This window comes from Hippopotamus amphibius, chromosome 8, assembly GCF_030028045.1.
Source record: "Hippopotamus amphibius kiboko isolate mHipAmp2 chromosome 8, mHipAmp2.hap2, whole genome shotgun sequence".
NCBI classification, from domain to species: Eukaryota; Metazoa; Chordata; class Mammalia; order Artiodactyla; family Hippopotamidae; genus Hippopotamus; species Hippopotamus amphibius.
This window is the reverse complement of record NC_080193.1, coordinates 120,874,584-120,894,367: the sequence shown is the minus strand read 5'-3', so window position 1 is coordinate 120,894,367 and position 19,784 is coordinate 120,874,584. Positions and strand designations below refer to the sequence as shown.

Genomic DNA, 19,784 nt, shown 5'->3' with positions numbered 1-19,784 from the left:
TGTTAAGGTCTGACAACATCATCTATCTGTACTCAGAATATTCTTACATATAAGGAAAATGAATTTGGTTTCTGTGTATGTGAAACAATGCAGAGCCCAGATAGAATTGTCTGTTAAATTTACGAGTCATCTAGACTTGGATTTTAATGGCTTATAAGATGTGTTTTAAGGAAGAGTCTTTCAAATAGAGTTTGAATGTAAGGGAAGGATCAGTTTTGGCTAAGTGGAAAGTGAATTTAAAACCTAATATGTAGAAGGCAGCTTAGATTCTGGGTTTTGTTGTTGTTGTTTTTGTTTTGTTTTTTGGTCCATTTCAATCTGTGATACTCTCTAAGAATCAGTGCTCCAATCTTAAGTCTTTATAGGTGGCCCTCCCTTATGCTGATGGGAAGTCTCTGGTTCCTACATCAGCATGATAGTGCTGTAGATGCAAGAGGTATCAGCAGAAGGCCCAGCTGGGGGTTCAAATGGAATCAAAGACACAGAATTTGAAAATCAAGTTTTGCAAATGCAATTTTTTTTTATTTTATTGAAGTATAGTTGAGTTACAATGTTGTGTTCATTTCTGCTGTACAGCAAAGTGATTCAGTTATACATATATATTATTTTTCTTATTCTTTTCCCTTATGGTTTATCACAGGATACTGAATATAGTTCCTTGTGCTGTACAGTAGGACCTTGTTGTTTATCCATCCTATATATACTACAAATGCAATTTTTTTTAGCCTTGCTAACACTCGGTGCATTTAGCCTCCTCCCTGGCTGTAAAGAGATTGAAGATGTCAACAAGGACTTTGCTATTCAGAGTTCTCATTGTGATCGCCAAATGATTTCTGTTACTCTGTAGTGTTCTTTACAAACAACCCACAGCCTTCACTTTTAACTGACCGTGATGATTTTCTCTTTTAACTTTACGGATTTTATTCATGCATTCCACAGATATTTTCAAGACACTGTGTGATGCACTGTTCTAAGTGCTAAGCATGTGGAGATAGGCAAGAGCAACTCCTGTTTTTATATCCTAGTGGAGGCAGCAGAAAATAGACAAGTGTAAAAGCATATGACAAAAAATGTGTATCAAAAAAATAAAGCCTGATCAAGGAGGTTCTCCCCGAGGAGGTAACGTAGCAGGGAATAAGGGAGCAGGTCATGTGAAAATCTGAAGAAAGAAATGTATGGGCAGACTATAGAAAGTACCAAGGCGCAAGATTTAAAAAACAGCCTAGCATTTTGGTGGAACAGCAAAAAGGCCAGGATTAGAATGAACTGAACAACAAAGCATGGGGTGAGGTTGCAGCAATTCACAAGCCCTGTTAGCCATGGCCAAGGGGCTATATTTCATTGTGCTAAATGAAATGCAAACCCATTGGAAGGGCTTGAGCAGGGAAGTAACATGCCTTGATTTATGATTTATGATCACTCCGGCAGCTATGTGGAGAATTGATAGTAAGGAGACAGGAATGGAAGCACCAGTAAAAAGGCTTTTAAAGAAATGAGAAAAGATGGTGACTGGAACCAGTATGAAAAGGGTGGAGGTGGTAAACACATGTTTTTTTAAATCTCTTCTAGGCTTTGCTAATTGCCTTCCCAGAAGCCATGCTCACTTTCATTCCTTGCTGACAGCGCTCTGACATTCATCTGGTGTGCCAGCCAGGTGACAAGTCATGACAGCTCTCATCGTATCCCGACTACTCCATCCCCCACCTTGTTAGACATCCCCGTGTCCAGCGCAGCTCAGGATGTCCTGGTTTTCCAAAAAGACTTCAGAGAACGTCATCTGACTTTCTGTGAAGGCTTTCTTTTTTACTGATGAGAGAAGGAACAACATTCTGTCCAGGTCTTCCTCAAGCCAAAAATTTAATCACTACGGAAAAAGATTGAAAATGGAAAAGGGAAACATTCCCCAAAGTGTACTCTGTGGACAAACAAACTTGAGAAACACTGTTGTAGAGTACAACAGGTTGATTTTCAGAATTTTTCAAATATTTACATGCTTTGTGGATATCTAAGAGAGAGTTAAAGAACCCAGATTTTACCAAACTTAGGTAGCCACAGAATTCCCCTTTGGTGAATAATAATCTGGTTCACAGAATTAGTCTTCTTCAGAACATCAGTATGGTTAATGTTGGACAAAGGGGTGAATTTTTAGAATCAGCTATTCTTCAAAATCATGGTACATCATTGATGTGCTCAGCCCACAGTGGGCTGCAAACAACTAAAGATTTAAGTGTTGAAGTCTTTTGAGATAAAAATAGATCAACTACTCGGGAGAATCTATCAACATAGATGTCTGATGTTAAGATTTGGATTCTCAGTAATCATATTCATTCTCAAGAATGAGAAGACCCATTCAAATTAAAATTTCAATAAGGATACAGTTAGAAAATTATTTTCTGGATTTTCCCCCTTATTAAATAGACTCATTATGAACTTAAGTTATTATGGAAGCTGCTACTCTCCTTTTAGGGAGGGAGGGAGGAAGGGAGAGAGCTGGGAGGGAGAGAAGAAGGATGGCAGGAAGGAAGGAAGGAAACAGCTAACAGTATTCTTTACAAATCATTCTGTTAGTGTGAAAAAAGCATTTAGTTTAAATAAAGAATCTGAACTACTCTAGAAATTTTACCATGACAATTTACAGACAGTTATAAAGATGGGATTTCTAACTATAATTCATTGAATCTGTTAGTAAAAGATAGCAGGCTTCAAAATTTTATCTTATCATAAAAAAAGGATTAATATGGCTTATAACTAAATGTCAAAAGAGATTTTCATTACATAGTCTAATTTAATTTTTCAGCCACAAGATGTTGACAGAAAAGAGCGATTTACACTTAGCTGCTCAGTTCAGAGTACCTTTGCTGGCGTTACTGACAGTAGATTTTATACTTTACTGGTCTAACTGTGTAATGAAACTCAACCAAGAATATTCTCTTAAAACCTTACTCCTCAACGTGTGATCCATAGCCTAGCAGCTGTGGCATCACCTGGGAGCCTGGTAGAAACGCAGAATCTTAGGCCCCACCCCAGACCTGCTGAATCAGAATTTGCATTTTATGTTTAGACTGCAATATACATACCACACTTTGTGCAGGTCTGATGCACACACGTTGAATAGATGATTAATTCACATCTATCTATCTAGTCTTACTTTAGTAGGGCACAAGGTTACAAACCTGTTTGTGTGTGTGTGTGTGCGTGTGAAAGAGAGAGAGAGAGAGAGGCAGGGGGAGAGGAGGGAGAGGGAGAAGGAGGAAAAGAGAAACAGAGACAGACAGAGACAGACAGAGAGCAGGGGATGCCTGGGCTCCAAGTTCCTCCATTAGCAAAAATTCAAACAGCCAAGTCTTTAGCCACTGAGTTCCCCAGAACAAAACCCCCACTTTATTGGAAGTGTACGGCCTCTCTGAAATCCTTCCACCATGGACTCTGAACCAAATTTCTAAACCATGTTTCTCTAAAATCCCCAAGTTTATTCAAAACTCAGCCCACTCTCAAACCCATCACCAAAGTACCTGCGTGGCGTGAGCTCACTTAAAACGTCAAGAATGTCTGATCTTCTCAGGGTCTGACCTCTATAAACCAGCAATGCAATTCCATGCCGATCACTCAGGCCAGCACCATACCACAGGGGCAGCGCTACTGGGAAGATTTGGCATCTGACAACAGGGCCCGGGGTGTTATGTTCAAGAATAGCCATGTCCTTATCTGCCTTCATTCTTCCCCTGCTGAGCCCAAGACTTGGCCTCCCTGTGTAGACCCTCTTGCTTCCCCTGCTGTTCTAATACAGCTGTGTTCTCCCTGTGAGGTTTGCAAGCACTAAGATTTATACGTCCATCATCTTCTTCAAAGAGCCAACTCCTTCATAAATTTGACGAGACTGAGGTAGCAGGAATTGGGAGCAGTGAGGTTGTTTGTAGTTAGTGATCATCTTTAGTTGCCAGGCTTAGAGGAGCAGAGATGGAACTAAAAGTTAGGACGAAGGCTGGTAGAGTTGAGACTTGAGAGAGGGTTTGCTATCTGGTATCTCTGATAGTAACTGGGGAGAAAGAAGATAAGTCCTATGCTGGCAGAAAAAGTGGATAGGGAAATAAGGAAACCAGCCATGTGGAAAAAGCTCAGAGGGAGCCTTCCTCTTGCTCGTCTGAGACTTGACATTTCTCTGGTTCTCTCACCTCTCTAATGATTCCTTCGTAGACCTATTGTGGCTTGCTTTTCATCTGCATGACCCTAAACTTTGGTATCCTTCAAGATTCTCTCAAAGCTCTGTTTTATTCTCTTTATACATGCTTTCCATTGTCCACCTTTATATTAATGATGCCACCAAAATAGTATCTTTAGCGTGTCTCTCCTGAGTCCCAAAATTATCTAATTGTCTCTGAAACGCATTCACTTGCATGTCCCAGAAAATGCAGATTCAGCACAACCACCCATGCTGTGATTATCTTCCCATCTGAGAGTCTTCCCTCCTTCACACTTTATCACAATGAATGGCAACACCTAGTCACCCCAGAACTGTTACGCCACGCTCAGTTCCTCCCTTGCCCTCACCCCACTCCTTCCTCTTTAGCCTTTTAAGATTTAATTCAGGCTCTTGGTATTTCTCTCCTATTTTAATACATTAGTACATTTAACTAAACTATCTGCTTCTGATTTCCCATCACTTCAATCTCTCTAGGCATATTGTGGTATTGCATAAAATATTTTTCTGAATGTAATAAAAAGTCATACTCCTTGGCATGGTGCATGAGGTTTCCATGATCTAAACCCTGTCTACCTCTTCTGCATCTCTTCATACCACTCCCTGCTCTATGCCACATGCCTAAGTGCACCATCTGATTTCATGCAGTCTTAAAGCACCACCAACCTATCCAGTAAGCACCTAATCATATTGAAAGAGTCAGCGTAGATGTCCCCCTTCAGATAAAGCTTTTGCCGACTCAAAGAATTGACTACTCCTTTCTTTGTTCCCACATGGAGTATTGCACTTTAAAAAGTGTAGTTCTTTGTTTCATGTTAATCTCATGGGTGTCTACTGTAATTTTCTGGAGTGTGGTGACCTGTCTTATGTATGTTTGTTTTTGTAGCTCTGAGCACAGTGCCTGGCATAGAGTAGGTGTCAGGAAATATTCAGTGAGAGAAAGAATGAATATATAGGCATGGGATGAGTTCAAGGAAAGCAGAGAACTTATCTGTAGTTTACTTGTTGATGCCTGAAATTTATCGTGACCAATCCAGGTTTAAAATGAGATGCCTCTGATAGACTGGACAGCATTCAGAGCATAGACTAAAGGAAGGATATCAGAGTCATTCTTGTGATGGGGGAACCTGAGAGGAAGCAGATCTCCTAAGATATGGGCACTGACAAGTGGTCAGGGAGGTTCCAAAAGAAGAGGGCAGATTTTATCTGTGAGCATACATCTGCGCTACAAATACGGAGGAGCATAAAAGAACAAGAAGGCTTACCCTCAGACAAATGTTTCTCTTTTCACTTCAAGTCCCATACAGGAGACCTTTTAATGTTGTTTACAAGTCACACTATCCTCTCACTTCAAACAATATCCCCAGCCTGCGTACATCTCTTGTCTCTTTTAGCTGAGTTCTCTCTTGTGAAAAACAAGGAATTCTCCTACATTGGATCGAAAAGCCATTTGGAAGTCCTATTTGTGGAAGAGTATCTAATGAAGTTATGAAATTTGGGAATTTTTTTTTTAAAAGACAGTTCTGGCTTAAAAAAAATAGACACACAGGGCTTTGCCTGTGGCTTCCCGTGTGCTCAGGGGTACTTGGTGTGAAATAAAGTTCATATTTTGTGGCAAGACAAGAAAAATTTAAACATGAAGGTTCTTCTATGCCCTTTTGCCATCCTTCTCCCACCATTGTGCATTTTTAAAAATATATTTATTTATTGGCTGCATTGGGTCTTCATTGCTACACATGGACTTTCTCTAGTTTTGGTGAGCAGGGGCTACTCTTCATTGGAGTGCATGGGCTCCTCATTGTGGTGTCTTCTCTTCTTGTGGAGCACGGGCTCTAGGCGCGTGGGCTTCAGTAGTTGTGGCACACGGGCTCAATAGTTGTGGCTCATGGGCTCTAGCACGCAGGCTCAATAGTAGTGGCACATGGGCTTAGTTGCTTCGTGGCATGTGGGATCTTCCCGGACCAGGGATTGAACCCATGTTCCCTGCATTGGCAGGTAGATTCTTAACCACTGCGCCACCAGGGAGGTCCCCCGCCAATGTGCATTGACCAGGCCTCTCCCATGGGCAGGAATGCCTGCTCAACCATAAAGAGCAACATTCTCCCAGCATCAACAAGACAACTCCTTGGAAGACAGCATTTCTTCTTGATCTTGTAGGGGTCATATGACCCACCACGATGGTGCTTAGATCTAGAGTATGTAATCTGTCAATACTACCTCATTTAATGTGCAGCCCTCTGTCTCAAAAAACTTATATAAACTGTGTCTTGACTTCTAGTGGGCGGAACAGTTCTCAGAGCTTTCTGAGATGCTCTTCCCGAGTTATAATCCTCAAATTTGGCTCTAATAAAATTTTCCAGTTCTTTCTTAAAAAAAAAAAAAAAAAAAACTGGTGCTCTTGATAGTGTGGTTTAGAATGAGAGTCTGTTTTGAGGGCAGTGGGAAAGGTTTTACCCTGCCCCACCCTTATTCTGCTGCTCTATGGTTTTTATTTTATAAACTTTCTGAGGGACTCAAAGTTGCTAAAATGTCCATTAGCAGGAACTGCTGTCAATATGGACATTGATACCAAAACAAGGATTCATTTCAGTCAAGCCACTAAAATTTCATTTGACTCAATGAAAATTTTTTCAGTGGAGCTATGAAAGTGCTTTTGCCCATTCCCTAAACTGTTACTAGTTGGAGAATGAATTGGACTTCATAAAGATTTATGAACACTTCCAAAATCACTTAACGGCTGAAAGCCACATAGTAACTTTTTCCATGTCTGAATAAAATGTGAGGACTGTAGAAGTGACAGCTGCAAAAGAGCAATGTGATAAGATTTGGATCTTTTCCACCCAGACCTTGCTCTGTCTACCGCAGGGCCCACGGCTCTGCCACTAGCCCAGGTCTGCTGCCCCTAATGAATTATGCAAGCTTGCTGAAGCCTTGGAGTGCGGTCTTTATACTATTAACTTATTGGAGTTCAATTAAATGTTAGTATAGCCCACCCCTAATTATTGGCAGTAATGATTGCCCCTGTTATTACAAGGGATAATTATGTCTCATGTGCCAATAACCTGAAAATTATTCTGAATAAGGGTTGAAATAGATTTATTTTTACATTTATACCTGAACATACATCGGTCAGGTACTCCAGGAATTCTTTTTAATAGAGCCTCATTATTAAGATCTGACTTCCATAGATCTAGAAAATCATTCTCTTCAATTTCATTCCTTCAGCCTCATTTCCAATTCCTGACCTGTATTGCACATGAAAAGCACTAGGCTAGGCAGAGTGGCTTCTTGAAACTGCCTTGATAGAGTGGTTCAGAGTCTGCTTTCATAAGGCTTCCTTAATTTATAAGGAAAACAAGAGGAAAATTGTGAATCTGAAATCAACGAAGCTAGGCATTAAACAAGTAGGTACTGCCAACATTTAAAGGCAAGATTTCTTGGTGGAATCAGGGGTGATTACTTAGCGTAGACTCTTTTTCAGATGTCTTCAGATACTGGGCCTCTCTTTGGTATACACAGATAGCATAGACACTGGGGTGTACTGGAAAGAAATACTTTAAAAAAACAGTATTTTTGAATTGCAGACCAGTCCTTGAATTCTATCTCACTTAATACTATAACACCATCCCTGGGCAATCTCCGTATCTTTGACATTAAAGCCAGTCTAGGCAAGCCATGGATGCTTCTGCTCTCTTCACAGCAATTGCCCAGGACCATGTGGACCTGCTCCTGTTTTGTCAGTCTGCCTGTTTCCTGAACCTTAGCTCTGCTTTCTTTTTTCCCCACTTCTGTTCTTTGGTTAAACGGATTCATCTTGTTTCTCTAACTCAGACTTTAAGAAGGTCTTTCTATTCTTGCCCAGCTCTGTTCCCAGAGACCCAAGCCCTGGTACCCACTCTGATAGCAGTCTTTCTAGAGAAGCCAATCCAGTCTCCTTGTAACGGAATGTGAAAGGGTCCGGAATGTAGCCCCTCACCTTGAGCAAGCCCTTAACACTTTGGAAGCCATTGCCTCATCTCTAAATGAAATAAATCATCCTGCCTAACAGTATTTTGTTTTATTTTTTTTTTAATTTTTTAAAAGATTTATTTTATTATTCATTTGTTTGTTTAGTTTTGGCTGCATTGGGTCTCCGTTGCTGTGGCGAGCTGGGAGGCTCCTCTTTGTTGCGGTGAGCAGGTTTCTCATTTTGGTAGCTTCTCTTGTTGCAAAGCATGGGCTCTAGGAGCACGGGCTTCAGTAGTTGTGGTGCGTGGGCTCAGTAGTTGTGGCTCGTGGGCTTAGTTGCTCCACAGCATGTGGGTTCTTCCCGCCCCAGAGATTGAACCCCTGTCTCCTGTGGATTCTTAACCACTGAGCCACCAGGGAAGCCCCCTAACAGTATTTTAAATGAAATAAATTATTCTAAAATGAAATAAATCATTCTACCTGACAGTATTTTCTTCTAAGGATCAATAAACTTAGAGTATGTCAACCTATAACATAAAGTACTTAAGTAGCCAGGAATAAGCCTTGGTAAAATAGCATTACCTCCTACCTAACTGGTATGTATTCTAGGTAGCAGAGTATTGACTGCAGTTTTTAGTCAAGATGCTTTAGATGTAATTAAATGTACTGGTATTTCAGTACTTTTTACTAGTAATAAAACATCAACTGGGATTGACTAAACTCACAGAGTAATGTGAACTACATGTAACTTACAGTACTACTAATTTTTAAAAATCAGCTAGGTTAGACTTTGGATAGTAATTTTCAGTCTGTCCTCCCTGAAGAGTCAGTAATAATCATTACCCAGTTGTGGCCAAGAAAATTGTTGCTAGCGTGGTCAATGCTGTTTCTTATCTATTCTGTTGACCTGGTTCCTGTACATCCTTTACCTCCATGCCCCAGTTTGTACTTGTATCATATTTATAGGACCCGGGCTGCACTTCCTTTTAAGAAGACAGTTCATTCTAGTACCTATTTACAAAACGGAAATTGAGTCACAAGTGTAGAAAACAAACTTATGGTTACCAAGGGGGAGATTGAGATTAACATATGCACACTACTATATATAAAATAGATAACTAATAAGAACCTACTGTATAGCACAGGGAGCTCCATTCAATACTCTGTAATGATCTACATGGGAATAGAATCTAAAAAAGAGTGGATATATGGATATGTATAACTGACTCACTATGCTGTGCAGCAGAAACTAACACAACATTGTAAATCAACTATACTCCAATAAAAAAATTAATTTAAAAAAGACAGTTCATTCTAAATATAGAGGCTTCTCAGTTTTTCACTCAAAGCTCAGTCTCTATTAACAGAGGTTCCAGTGTTTTCCAGTTACACTGCAAAATCATTTTAACCAGGTCTATACTACTTCAGGAATGCTCTTTGTGGTTCTGCCTGACCCAGAGGTCTGTCTGTGATCTGTCTAGATGTCTTTTGACATTTCATCTCTGAGTTTTGCAGTACTGATCTCACGTGCTCACTTATTGATGAGAAGAAGAAATTCCAGATTAAGCCTCTGATAAAAATCATGTCCCCATGGGGTTTTGTTTTTTGTTTTAATTAAAAAAATGTAGTCTTAACTACCATGTTACATTTTGTATTATTTCCTTTTGCACCATACAAGCTTTGCTGATAACTACTTCACATCTGCTTTAGTGCAGCTTGGCAAATGTACTTTGTAAATTCTAAAGACCCACAGAAGCGCAATTCACTTTTTGGTCGATTATTAGAAGACACATATATGAGTTAAACTTTCCTATTTGCATACGCTTAACTAAGCCAGCATATGATAAGTGATAGATAGATAGATGATAGATAGATAGATAGATAGATAGATAGATAGATAGATAAGATATTTGATTATAGATATTGACATATAGATATGTAGATGTTGACATTTATTCAAGATTCATATTTTTCTCCTTGCACTTGCTCATCTCACCTTCTTGAATAGAGTTAACAACTGAATTGAATGGCCTTCACCTGCCTACCTGTCTGTGTGTGGCTTTCTGATTCCTACTGCAGGCTATGTAAGAACAGGATTCTCTGGTTGTGTATAGTAACTTAAAACAATAACATTTGGGGAGTGGAGATAACTTTAGTGACAGTCTAATTGAACCCTTTCGTTTTACTAATAAAGGAGCTGTAAAAATGTAAGGGCAGTTCCATTATCAGTATCATGTCCCCTAAATCCCTGTATAGTTTCTAAAACTGCTTTTTAAAAAGCCTGCTGATTTTTACGTGAAGCAATGAAAAGAGTAAGAAGTAGCTCTACAATCCACTATATATATAATTGTATTGAATTAGTATGACCATCCTTTGGACAGTAACCAAAAATATGGGTCTGGGATTTTTTTTTTTCCACTTTCATCCACAATTCTAATGAGTTCCTTATGAACAACATGTGGTTTTGAAACCAAAATAGTTTTTTTAGTTTCTGTAAACAGAGGAAATTTACTTTACTGGGTCAATATACTGTGCAACTGTTATAAACAAAGCTTTTCAGTGTGCAACAAAAATAGAATATCCACGCTGTCTGCTGACTTCCAATGCATAGATGTTCCATAGAGCTGAAATTATTTTTGTATTTGTAGTAGTATTCATTATATTTTGCTAATCCAAATTGTAATTATTTTCCCAAAGTTTCTTTGGGATTTTAAGCAATTCAGGGAACTTTGGTGCATTAAATTATTGCTCTTATTTTGCACCATTGTCCTTACAAAGTGGTGTAGCCTCTTTCCCCTGTTTACATTCCTCCTATTTACTGATGATACTTTCACTTCTGATGTTCTCTTACCTCTTTTACGTGGTCTACAGAGACTGATCTCTGTGTTCCCCCAATTTGCTCTGATTAAAAAAAAAGAAAACGAAAGATAAATGTAAGGTTAAACCAAATTTATTTCTTTTAGTCCCCCAACAAAACATTTCTCTATTCTAAAAGCATCACTATTGTTATATAATTTTTGCTATGTTCACAACATATTTTGTAAGTTGCTTTGAAATTGTTGTCTGGTTTGAAGTTTGTATGTGTTGTCTATCTAATTAGATGGCCCGCTCTTCAAGAATAAGAGCATATCTTTAGCTTCTTTTGTGTCTGCAGAGTGCTTGGGACATGTGTACGTAAATGTTTGTTGTGTGATAAAACTTGACCCATGATTAACCAATTTTACACTGTTTATTTACCATGTCCTTTTCTAAAATGCCTAGGAACTCAGTTTTCCAAGATGAGGTCATGAGTATGAAAGGCTTTAGATAAAACACTGTTGTGTAGCCCTTTTACATGGACTCTAACCTCTAATAATAGAAGAGAGTGATACTGTAAATGATCTGTGTGTCTTGTGAACCTTTGAGATCTTCCATGGACCAGTTGTTAAATCATTCCAGTGCACAAATCCAATCTTCCAGATCAGATTACTTATGAGATAAAATGTTGTCACATAATAACTATGTACTCTGAGGGGAGAATGGTTTTATACCAGGTCCTTTGTACACTGTAACAAGAGAAGCAATTGTTTCTTCTTCTGAACTGAAGCATGAAATAGACTTAAAGAAGTTATTAAAGTATCAGTAGTTTCAGGAGTTGTAAAAAAGACTGGTAAAAGTGAAATGTCTCAAAAATTGTCCTTCTACTCCAGAAAAATTGCCCCAAACAATCCAGCCAGAAGAAACTTGTCTGTTGAATTTCTGTTAGGCACCATTTTGTATGGCATTTGGTACCCACTGGTTCAAATGGTTATTTTTTATTTTTTTAATTTCCCAACCTAAAGGGAACATTTTCAGAGGGAAGGAAAAATAGGCTATGTTTGGGATGGGTTGAAAGAAAGTTAGTTTGAGGCCCAGCATGGAGGGTATTAGGCCCCAGGCAAGAAATACTAATTTAATTGGGTTGAGTTGGGGGAGGAACCATTAGGAGTCTCTGAGAGGGAAATGACGTATTCATAGTTGTAGGGGAAAAGCATCTGCTTGTGTATGTCAGTGTACTGAAAAGTGACAAGGGGATAAAAGCATCAAGAGGATAAGGATCCCAAATCTGCGAGCATGTTATACATAGCATCTCTCAGTTATGCTTAATAGGTGTTCAAGTAATATTTGTTGAATGAGTGACTAAATAAACAGAAGCAAATAGATGCCTCTTATTAACTTAGACAACTTTCCACATGAGTCATTGGCATTGAACTCAGATTTCTATACAGTTTATTTCTGTCGGTAGTTTATTTCTATACAAACTGCATCATTAACGATGATGATAAGAGAAGAAAAGAAGGATGAAGGAGAAAGAGCTACTGTTTTTTTCAGTATTGATCATGTGCTAAGTACTGCATTAAAGTGCTTTACCCACATTCACTGTCTTCCCCAGCCAAGCAGAGAAAACTAAAGAGATTAAAAACCAAGTTTGAGTAACTGCTAACAAAATGTGTAAGGTTTTGATTGGCACTTGTGGCCAGTGCTGTCGATGCCCTGCCCCTAGGGCCACCTGAGTTCGCCGAGCTCCCCCACCCAGTACAACTTCTGAAGGTTGGCAGCTTCCCTGCTCAGGCGGGTGGCTGTGTCCCTTATCTCCCACTGAGGACTCTTCTGGCACTTGGGAGCGTGCTTGCCTGCAAACAGGTGCAAAGTGTAAGTGTGGCAAGATTAGCCCTCCACAAGTAGAGGGTGAATCCTTAGATAAATGCCCCAGTCTCCAGGTCTTCCAAGGTTGGGAATTCTGAGGTATATTTTACACAGTTTCCCAGCAGATTTCAGAACTCTTATAAAGAGGAGAAGCATTATTTCATTTTTTTTTAAAGCAACCTGGTCATTGATATTCATATTCAAGCATCAGGAAATTAAGGCTAATATTACATATCAGGATAAAAGACCTTTTTGTTTCATGTTGGGAACTCTATTACTGTGAAAAAAAAAAAATCTCCTATGTCTTAATTCAGATTCCCCAAGAGTAGACCTTGAGATAAGCACTTAGGAACAGTCGTTTTATTGGGGGAAAGGGAGCACTTTAGAAAGTTCGGTTAGAGGGAGGCAGGAAGAGATCACATTTTCTTTGTGCATCACTAATTGTTTATGTGTTAGATGCTTTACTTTAGTAATTTAAAAATATCTATTAAAGAAAACATAAAAAAAAGTTTTTAAAAAATATGTTAAAAACCACTTGCCAGACACGTCTATGAACGTTCCACCATCTCAGACTCATCTCTAGAATCTACCCAGCATTATCCAAACACATTCTCCTCTCCCTCCCTATTCCAACTCTTTTTTTCTAATTGCTTTTTCTTTTGTTTTTCTTTTGTTTTTCTTTTTCTCTAAGGCATATCATATCTCTCCATATAGATTATAAGCTGATTAAGAGTACGACCCATGTTTTATAGTACATCTTTGAATCTGCCAAAGGACGCATCATTTTGCATCTAATAATGCATGAACACAGACTTATAAATATCCAGATTTATTTCAGTTTATGACATTAGTGATGTAAAAAAGTCCAAGTCATGCAAGGGCCGTTCAGAAAATACGGATTGCACACCTGCTGTTGGTTAGGAAGCATATCAGGTACTGGAGGTAGAGTGGTGAACAATGTAACAACACAACATGTGTGTTCTGCTCTTGTGCTCTAGAGAGGAAGACAAAATGAAAAGGTAAAGGCATCTGTGATTGTAAAGAGCTCTAAAGAGAATGAACGGAACGGTCTGTAATACGGTGACCTGTTTTAAGTGGATGGGCAGGAAAATCTTCTGTGAAAAGAACACTTTTCAACTGAGACTGAAGAAAGGAATCATGTGAAAAGTCAGAGGTTGTGTGTCCAGGCGGAGGGAAAAATATGGGCAAGGGCACAGAGGGTGAAAAAGAAAACAACAACAACAACAAACAAAACCAAACCTTGATGCATTTAAGGAAAGCCAGTGTGAGCTGGCAATGCAGTCAGAGGCCAGATCAAAGAGGCCAGTCCTTGGAGGCCACGTTAAGCGTGGTTTGTACTAGAAGAGCATGGGAAACTATTTAGAGGATTTAAGCAAGGGAGTGGCAAGCATGATTTGATTTAGAATTTTGAAAATTCACTTTAGTTTCTATGTGGAAAATTGATGATGTGGAGGAGGGGTGAATAGGGAGATCAGGTCTCAGATTATTGAATGACTCAGATGAGATTATCATACTTGGAAGAGGGGAGTAGCAGGGCAGAAGAAACTCATCAAACAGATGAGCTGGAGATATATTTTGAAGGTTGATTAATAGAACTTAATTACCGATGGATTAGATATGGGGAATAGAGAGAGGACTCAAGAATTACTTTCCAAATTTCTGGTCTGAAAAACCGGGCAGAAGGAGTGCTGTTTTTGGGAAAGAAAGATTGAGTGGAGGAATAGTTGAGATATGGGTCAGAATTCAGTGTTAAATATGTTATGTACACCATGCCCAGTAGACATCCACATAGAGATGTCAGGTAGGCAGTAAAACATATGAGTCTGGAGCTGAGAATAAAGGTCCAGACTGGAGACATGAACCAGGGAATCATGGTGGTGTTTAGTGGGATTATTTAGCTGGTATATAAAGATACAGGAAATGGGTTAGCGGTCTTAAAGAAGGAGAGAAAGAGAAGGAAAGAGGGCCCAGATTGGAGCCCCGGAGCCTTCCAACACTTAGGGTGGAGGGAAAGAAGCCACTCTGACCATTCTATCAGAGTTGTCAGATGGAAAGGAGGGAAAGAGTTCAAAAGAGCATCATGAGAAGAGAGCCTTTCAAGGAGAAAGAGAGCCTTTCAAGGCTCACTCTTGATAACAGCTGAGAAATTGGGCGAGCCCATATTAGATCCTCTCTACTGGGGAGGACTTCTTACCAAGGATAGAAATCACTTGTATTTTGTCTTTTATTTGAGACCTTAACTCATCTCCTAGCACACAGTGGGCACTTGGAACATATTAATCAAATGACACATTAATTGAATGACTGAATATTTCAGTTCAGTTGAGAGTGAGGGATAAGCATTAGAAGTTTTAAAAAGTCCTCCGCCTACATGCTCCCCACCCCCACCTGATTCTCATACTTGCCTGCAAAAGTATTGATTGGGGAGATAATATCTTCAGGCTCTGTCACAGCAGTGTTAAATACCCACCTTGGAGGAAGAAAACTCGGGGCTTCCATGGCACGTGAGATCATAAAGGGTGGCTGCTTCTGCAAATGTAGTGAAATCACAACCATAATCACCATCACAGAAATTAAGTCCTGCCCCATGAAGTGCTCTGCTGGCCACTACTCCTCTTAAAAGCCACTACTCCTCTTAATTATCCTCTGAAAGAATTGTGTTATGTGGATTTCATTGTCTAAGATTTTGGTGAAAGGAGGGAAACAGAGGTAGGGGTTCAGATGAGTAGCTCTGACACTGCCAGCCGCTGGAGGGGGTGTGAGGGCCTTTGATATACCTGCTTCCTGGGTCTCAACTGGACATTCTGTGGCAGCAAACTAGAGGGATTGCTTATTTCAGAATGATGAGCTAGTTGTAGAACTGGATTGAAACCAGGATGTTGAGCTACCCAGAAACAGATATGCCCTGAGTGGAAAACCAGAGCAGGACCATTCACCATGGGCCCTGATAGCTACTTTTCTGGAAACCATTTCATTTCATGTTTACAATAGATTTATCACTCACCATTATTTGCCTTTTACCTTATTGAAAATAATAAGAGAGGATTACTATTCCCCTCATTTTGTCTGTTGAGAAAAGAGTGAAAATAATTGGGTTGGGTTTGGCTAGAATATCCTAACACTCCACAAGCATCTCAACTCCACCTGTCTAAAATGTAATTCATCACTGCCCTCCATCTGTACACACACACACACACACACACACACACACACCCCTTCATTTCTGCCATGTTTTTTGCTGTGAATTAGCACCATATTCCCAGATCCTACACTCGAAACTTGGGCATCATCCTGACTCCTTCATCTCAGCTCCACATTCGTATTTACCCGTTCTATCACCAAATTTTATTGGGTTCTAGCTCTCATATCTCTTGAATGTCTTTTTTTCCTCTGTCCCTCCTGCTCCTTTCTAGTTCAGGCCACCCTCATCTCACCACTCATTACTACAGAAGCCTGCCAAGTTAGGTTTCTGTCTTCAGTTTTTTCTTCACACTTCTGAAACCCACAGCTGACCAAGAACAATCTTCTAACAGCTTCCTATTAGCTCCAGCATAGAGTTAAACGTTCCTAACCTGGTTTAGGAGGTTCACACTGTGTCCTTGCCTCCCTAGTCAGCCTCATATCATGCTGTCCTGTGTGGGGGCTGCTCACTGCTCCAGCCAAGGCCACCTCTTCCTGTTCCTCTACCTGGCCCTGCTGGCCCTGTCCCTCACCCCCCCTCTGGAAGTGCTTAGCCTAACAACTCTCCTGGTCCTTCAACTCTAAGTGTCCCTAAAGCATCCAGAACTTTCTCTAGTTAGTAAACGTTTGTCTACCACTTGGCTAAAAATTTTCCAGAAAGCTTGTCCTGCCTTGTTCATGGTGGCATCCTGTGGACCTCGAAAAGTGCCTGCTCAATGAATATGCTGAGTAAATGAACAAGTATTTTAATTGTGTGTCTGCCTTTACAACTTCAGAGGGGTGTGTGTGTGTTTTAATGTGTGCACACACACATGCAATTTGATGAAAGCTTTTTCTTTCCTCTTGTTTTTTCCATACAGTAACAATTAATAACTGGACGTGCATCTCCTGCAACTACCAGCCTAATCATTTACGGCTGTCTCTGGTTGCTCTAGAAAGAAACCTGAGGCACACCTGGATTAATCAGGACGAGAATCAAACCTAGTTCAGGTGTGTTGTGATGTGGGTCCCCAGCGCATTTTCAGAGGCTCACTGTGGTGCCTGTCTCTTGACCTCAGCTGTGTCTAAGCCCTGATGGCAGGTGTATCCGGTGGAACGGAGTGGATGCGAGGAATGGGGGAGCAGCAAGAGCCGGAGGGAGGAATCCGTTGACATGAGGCAAGTCACAGCGCTTCCTTAACCCAGACTCGCCCTTGGACTCAGCGACAGCCTAAACCGCCTGCCCTTGCCGTTCAGCTTCAGCCACTGCTCCTCAAGCACGCGGCCCGGACTTAAGAGGAAGTACGGGGAGGAAGGAAGTGGCACAGACGGGTGCAGGGTTCTGAGTCTTGAAGTGAATACCATAGGTTTTTATCACCAAAATGTTCCTCGGGCGCCTTCAGGGAGTGCGCTTTGTTTGTTTTTAATTTGTGGCTCCCTGGTTAATGTCTCCAGCGGTTGCTTATGCCCCCAGCATCAGGCGTTAGCGCTTAACTGTCAGCGAAAGATCAGGACGGTTCCCCGCCGCAGTGCCTCCCGGTGCCCAGGTTTGTGGCTGACCTTCGGGCCACGCCGGGCAGGCCGAAGCGCCTCTGCGCTCCGCTGAGCATCTAGGCCCCAACCGTGGTTAAAAGGCGAAGAAGCCCTGGGCCCCTTCCAGCTCCCCTCCTGCAGTCCCGGGAGCCCGGAGTCCCGCCGCGCTCCGGCACCGGGAGGCCCGGGCCTGGACCCTTCCTGCGCAGCGAAGGTCCCCTAGCGCCCCCTGCAGTCGCGCGCGTGGGGAGACGGCGCCCGGCCCTGCGCCTCCGCACCACGCCCGGGACCCCACCCAGCGGCCCGCGCCCTGGGACCGTGCGAACACCGCACCTCCCGACTGAAGAAACGGGGCGTGGGGCCCGGCGGGCGCGCCGCATCCCGGGCCACCTCTAATCGCTCCGCCCGCGGCGGCCTGACTTCCCCTCCCTCTGTTCCTCCCCCCACCCCCCTCCCTCCATCCCGCCCGCCCGCTGGCGCCGGACACGCCGAGCCTCCTCTCTTGGGGCGCTCTTCCCCTTGGCCGACCGTCTCATCCCGCGCAACTTTGGGACGGACGGTGGCCGTTTGGTGTTGAATGTTCCCCTCCGAGAGCTCATGGCTGCGGAAGCGAGGTGCGGGTCGGGCCCCCGAGGGGCCGCCCTATGGAAGGCGGTGATGCTACTGCTGTGCTTGGGAGTCCCGACCGGGCGCCCCTACAACGTGGACACCGAGAGCGCGCTGCTCTACAACGGCCCCCCCAACACCCTGTTTGGCTACTCGGTGATGCTGCACAGCCACGGGGCGAACCGATGGTGAGTGGGCTCGGACGCGGGCGCCCTCGGCATCTCAGAGCAGCGAGCCTAAGGCGCCTCGGGGATGCCTTGCCCGAAAATTTTACTCCCTCTGGAGGAGGCAGGAGGGGAACCCTGAGATGGCCAGCTCGCTAGAGAAATGCTCTGCTTGGGAAAGTAACTTATTTTGGGGTGGCAGCACCCGGGGTGCGTTCTGGCGCCGAGCGGTGGAATCTTGGTGGCGGGTTGGGTGCGCGGGGTGGTGGGCGGAGGGGGGGCGGGGGGGAAGCGGCTCCGCTGCCAGCTGCGCGTCTGTGGAGACCCAGCTTCAGTGGGCAGCTCGGCTCACGTCTGTGCGCACGTGCACATTTCTCACTTTAGGCTCGTAGTCGGGGCGCCCACGGCCAACTGGCTCACCAACACTTCAGTGGTCAATCCTGGGGCGATTTACAGATGCAGGATTGGAAAGAATGCAGAGAGGACGTGCGAACAGCTCCAGCTGGGTGAGTTGGATCTGGGGCTGGGAGCTAGTGACCCCCCCCCCAATACACACACATGCACGCACGCACACACACACTTGTGGGCCCCACGAAGTCCTGGAAAAACTCGTGTTGCCTGCTGCTTCTAGTTTAAAGCAAATGTTTCTGTGTTAACTCTATACCATCTTCCCTTCTTAACATGAAAGTGGTCTCTTTTCGGTTAATATTTTTCTCCCTTTTGCTTAGGATAATGATTGCAGTACTTTGACGAAACTGTGTGGAGGAAAATTTCTTATAAAACCTTCTTTTCTTCCCCCCTCCCCCCTAATGTGTAAAACACATCTTAAAGTCTCTCAGCACGTTGAGGACAGGATCCAGCTAAGCCAAGACTGGAGAATTTCATTTCCATCTTTGACCTATCAGCCTTGTTAAAGACCAGGCTAACGGGCAAATCAGGAATAGCAGCTGGAATTTATCCCATACCCTGTCATTTAGCCCAAGGGCTTTCTGAAAAAGAAAATGATACAGTTGTACTTAGAATATGAAATGTAAAAGGAGAGCGTAAGAAAAAAATGGCACCTCCATTGTTAATATAATTAAAATGAGGTTTAATGTGTAATTATTAACTTTTCTCTCCAAAAACTCTGATGTTAAATGGATACCTCTATTTCAAATCATTTCTTAGTGTCTCTTCTTAGGTTTGTGACAGCTTGAAAAATCCATTCTGATGAGGGAGGGGAGAAAGTTCATGTTTCAAACCAAAAGCAAATTTGCTTTGCCCAGACACATGGGGGAAAGAAAGAGGAACTAATATGAATTCAGACCCTATCTTGCTTCAGACATTGTTAGGAACTGCTATATATGTTGCTTGTTTTCCGCAAAACACCACTGGGTCATGGTTGGCATTATTCTTACTTTATACGTGAGGACTCTGTGACTTAGAGAGCTGCAAGGACTTTTTTCTAAAGTTACTCAGCTTGTGAGTGGAAGATGGGACCTCAAGTCAAA

At 42.2% G+C, this 19,784-nt stretch overlaps 1 protein-coding gene across 1 annotated transcript in view; it reads left to right on the top strand.

Moving 5' to 3' along the window:
- Positions 1-18,077: 18,077 nt before the first annotated feature.
- ITGA4 (integrin subunit alpha 4) overlaps positions 18,078-19,784 on the top strand; it is a 77,276-nt gene continuing 75,569 nt past the window's right edge. The window contains exons 1-2 of the mRNA XM_057746933.1: positions 18,078-18,318; positions 18,679-18,800. Of these exons, the coding sequence (XP_057602916.1) occupies positions 18,122-18,318; positions 18,679-18,800 (319 nt within the window). The 5' untranslated portion in view covers positions 18,078-18,121. The remainder of the gene's footprint in view (positions 18,319-18,678; positions 18,801-19,784) is intronic.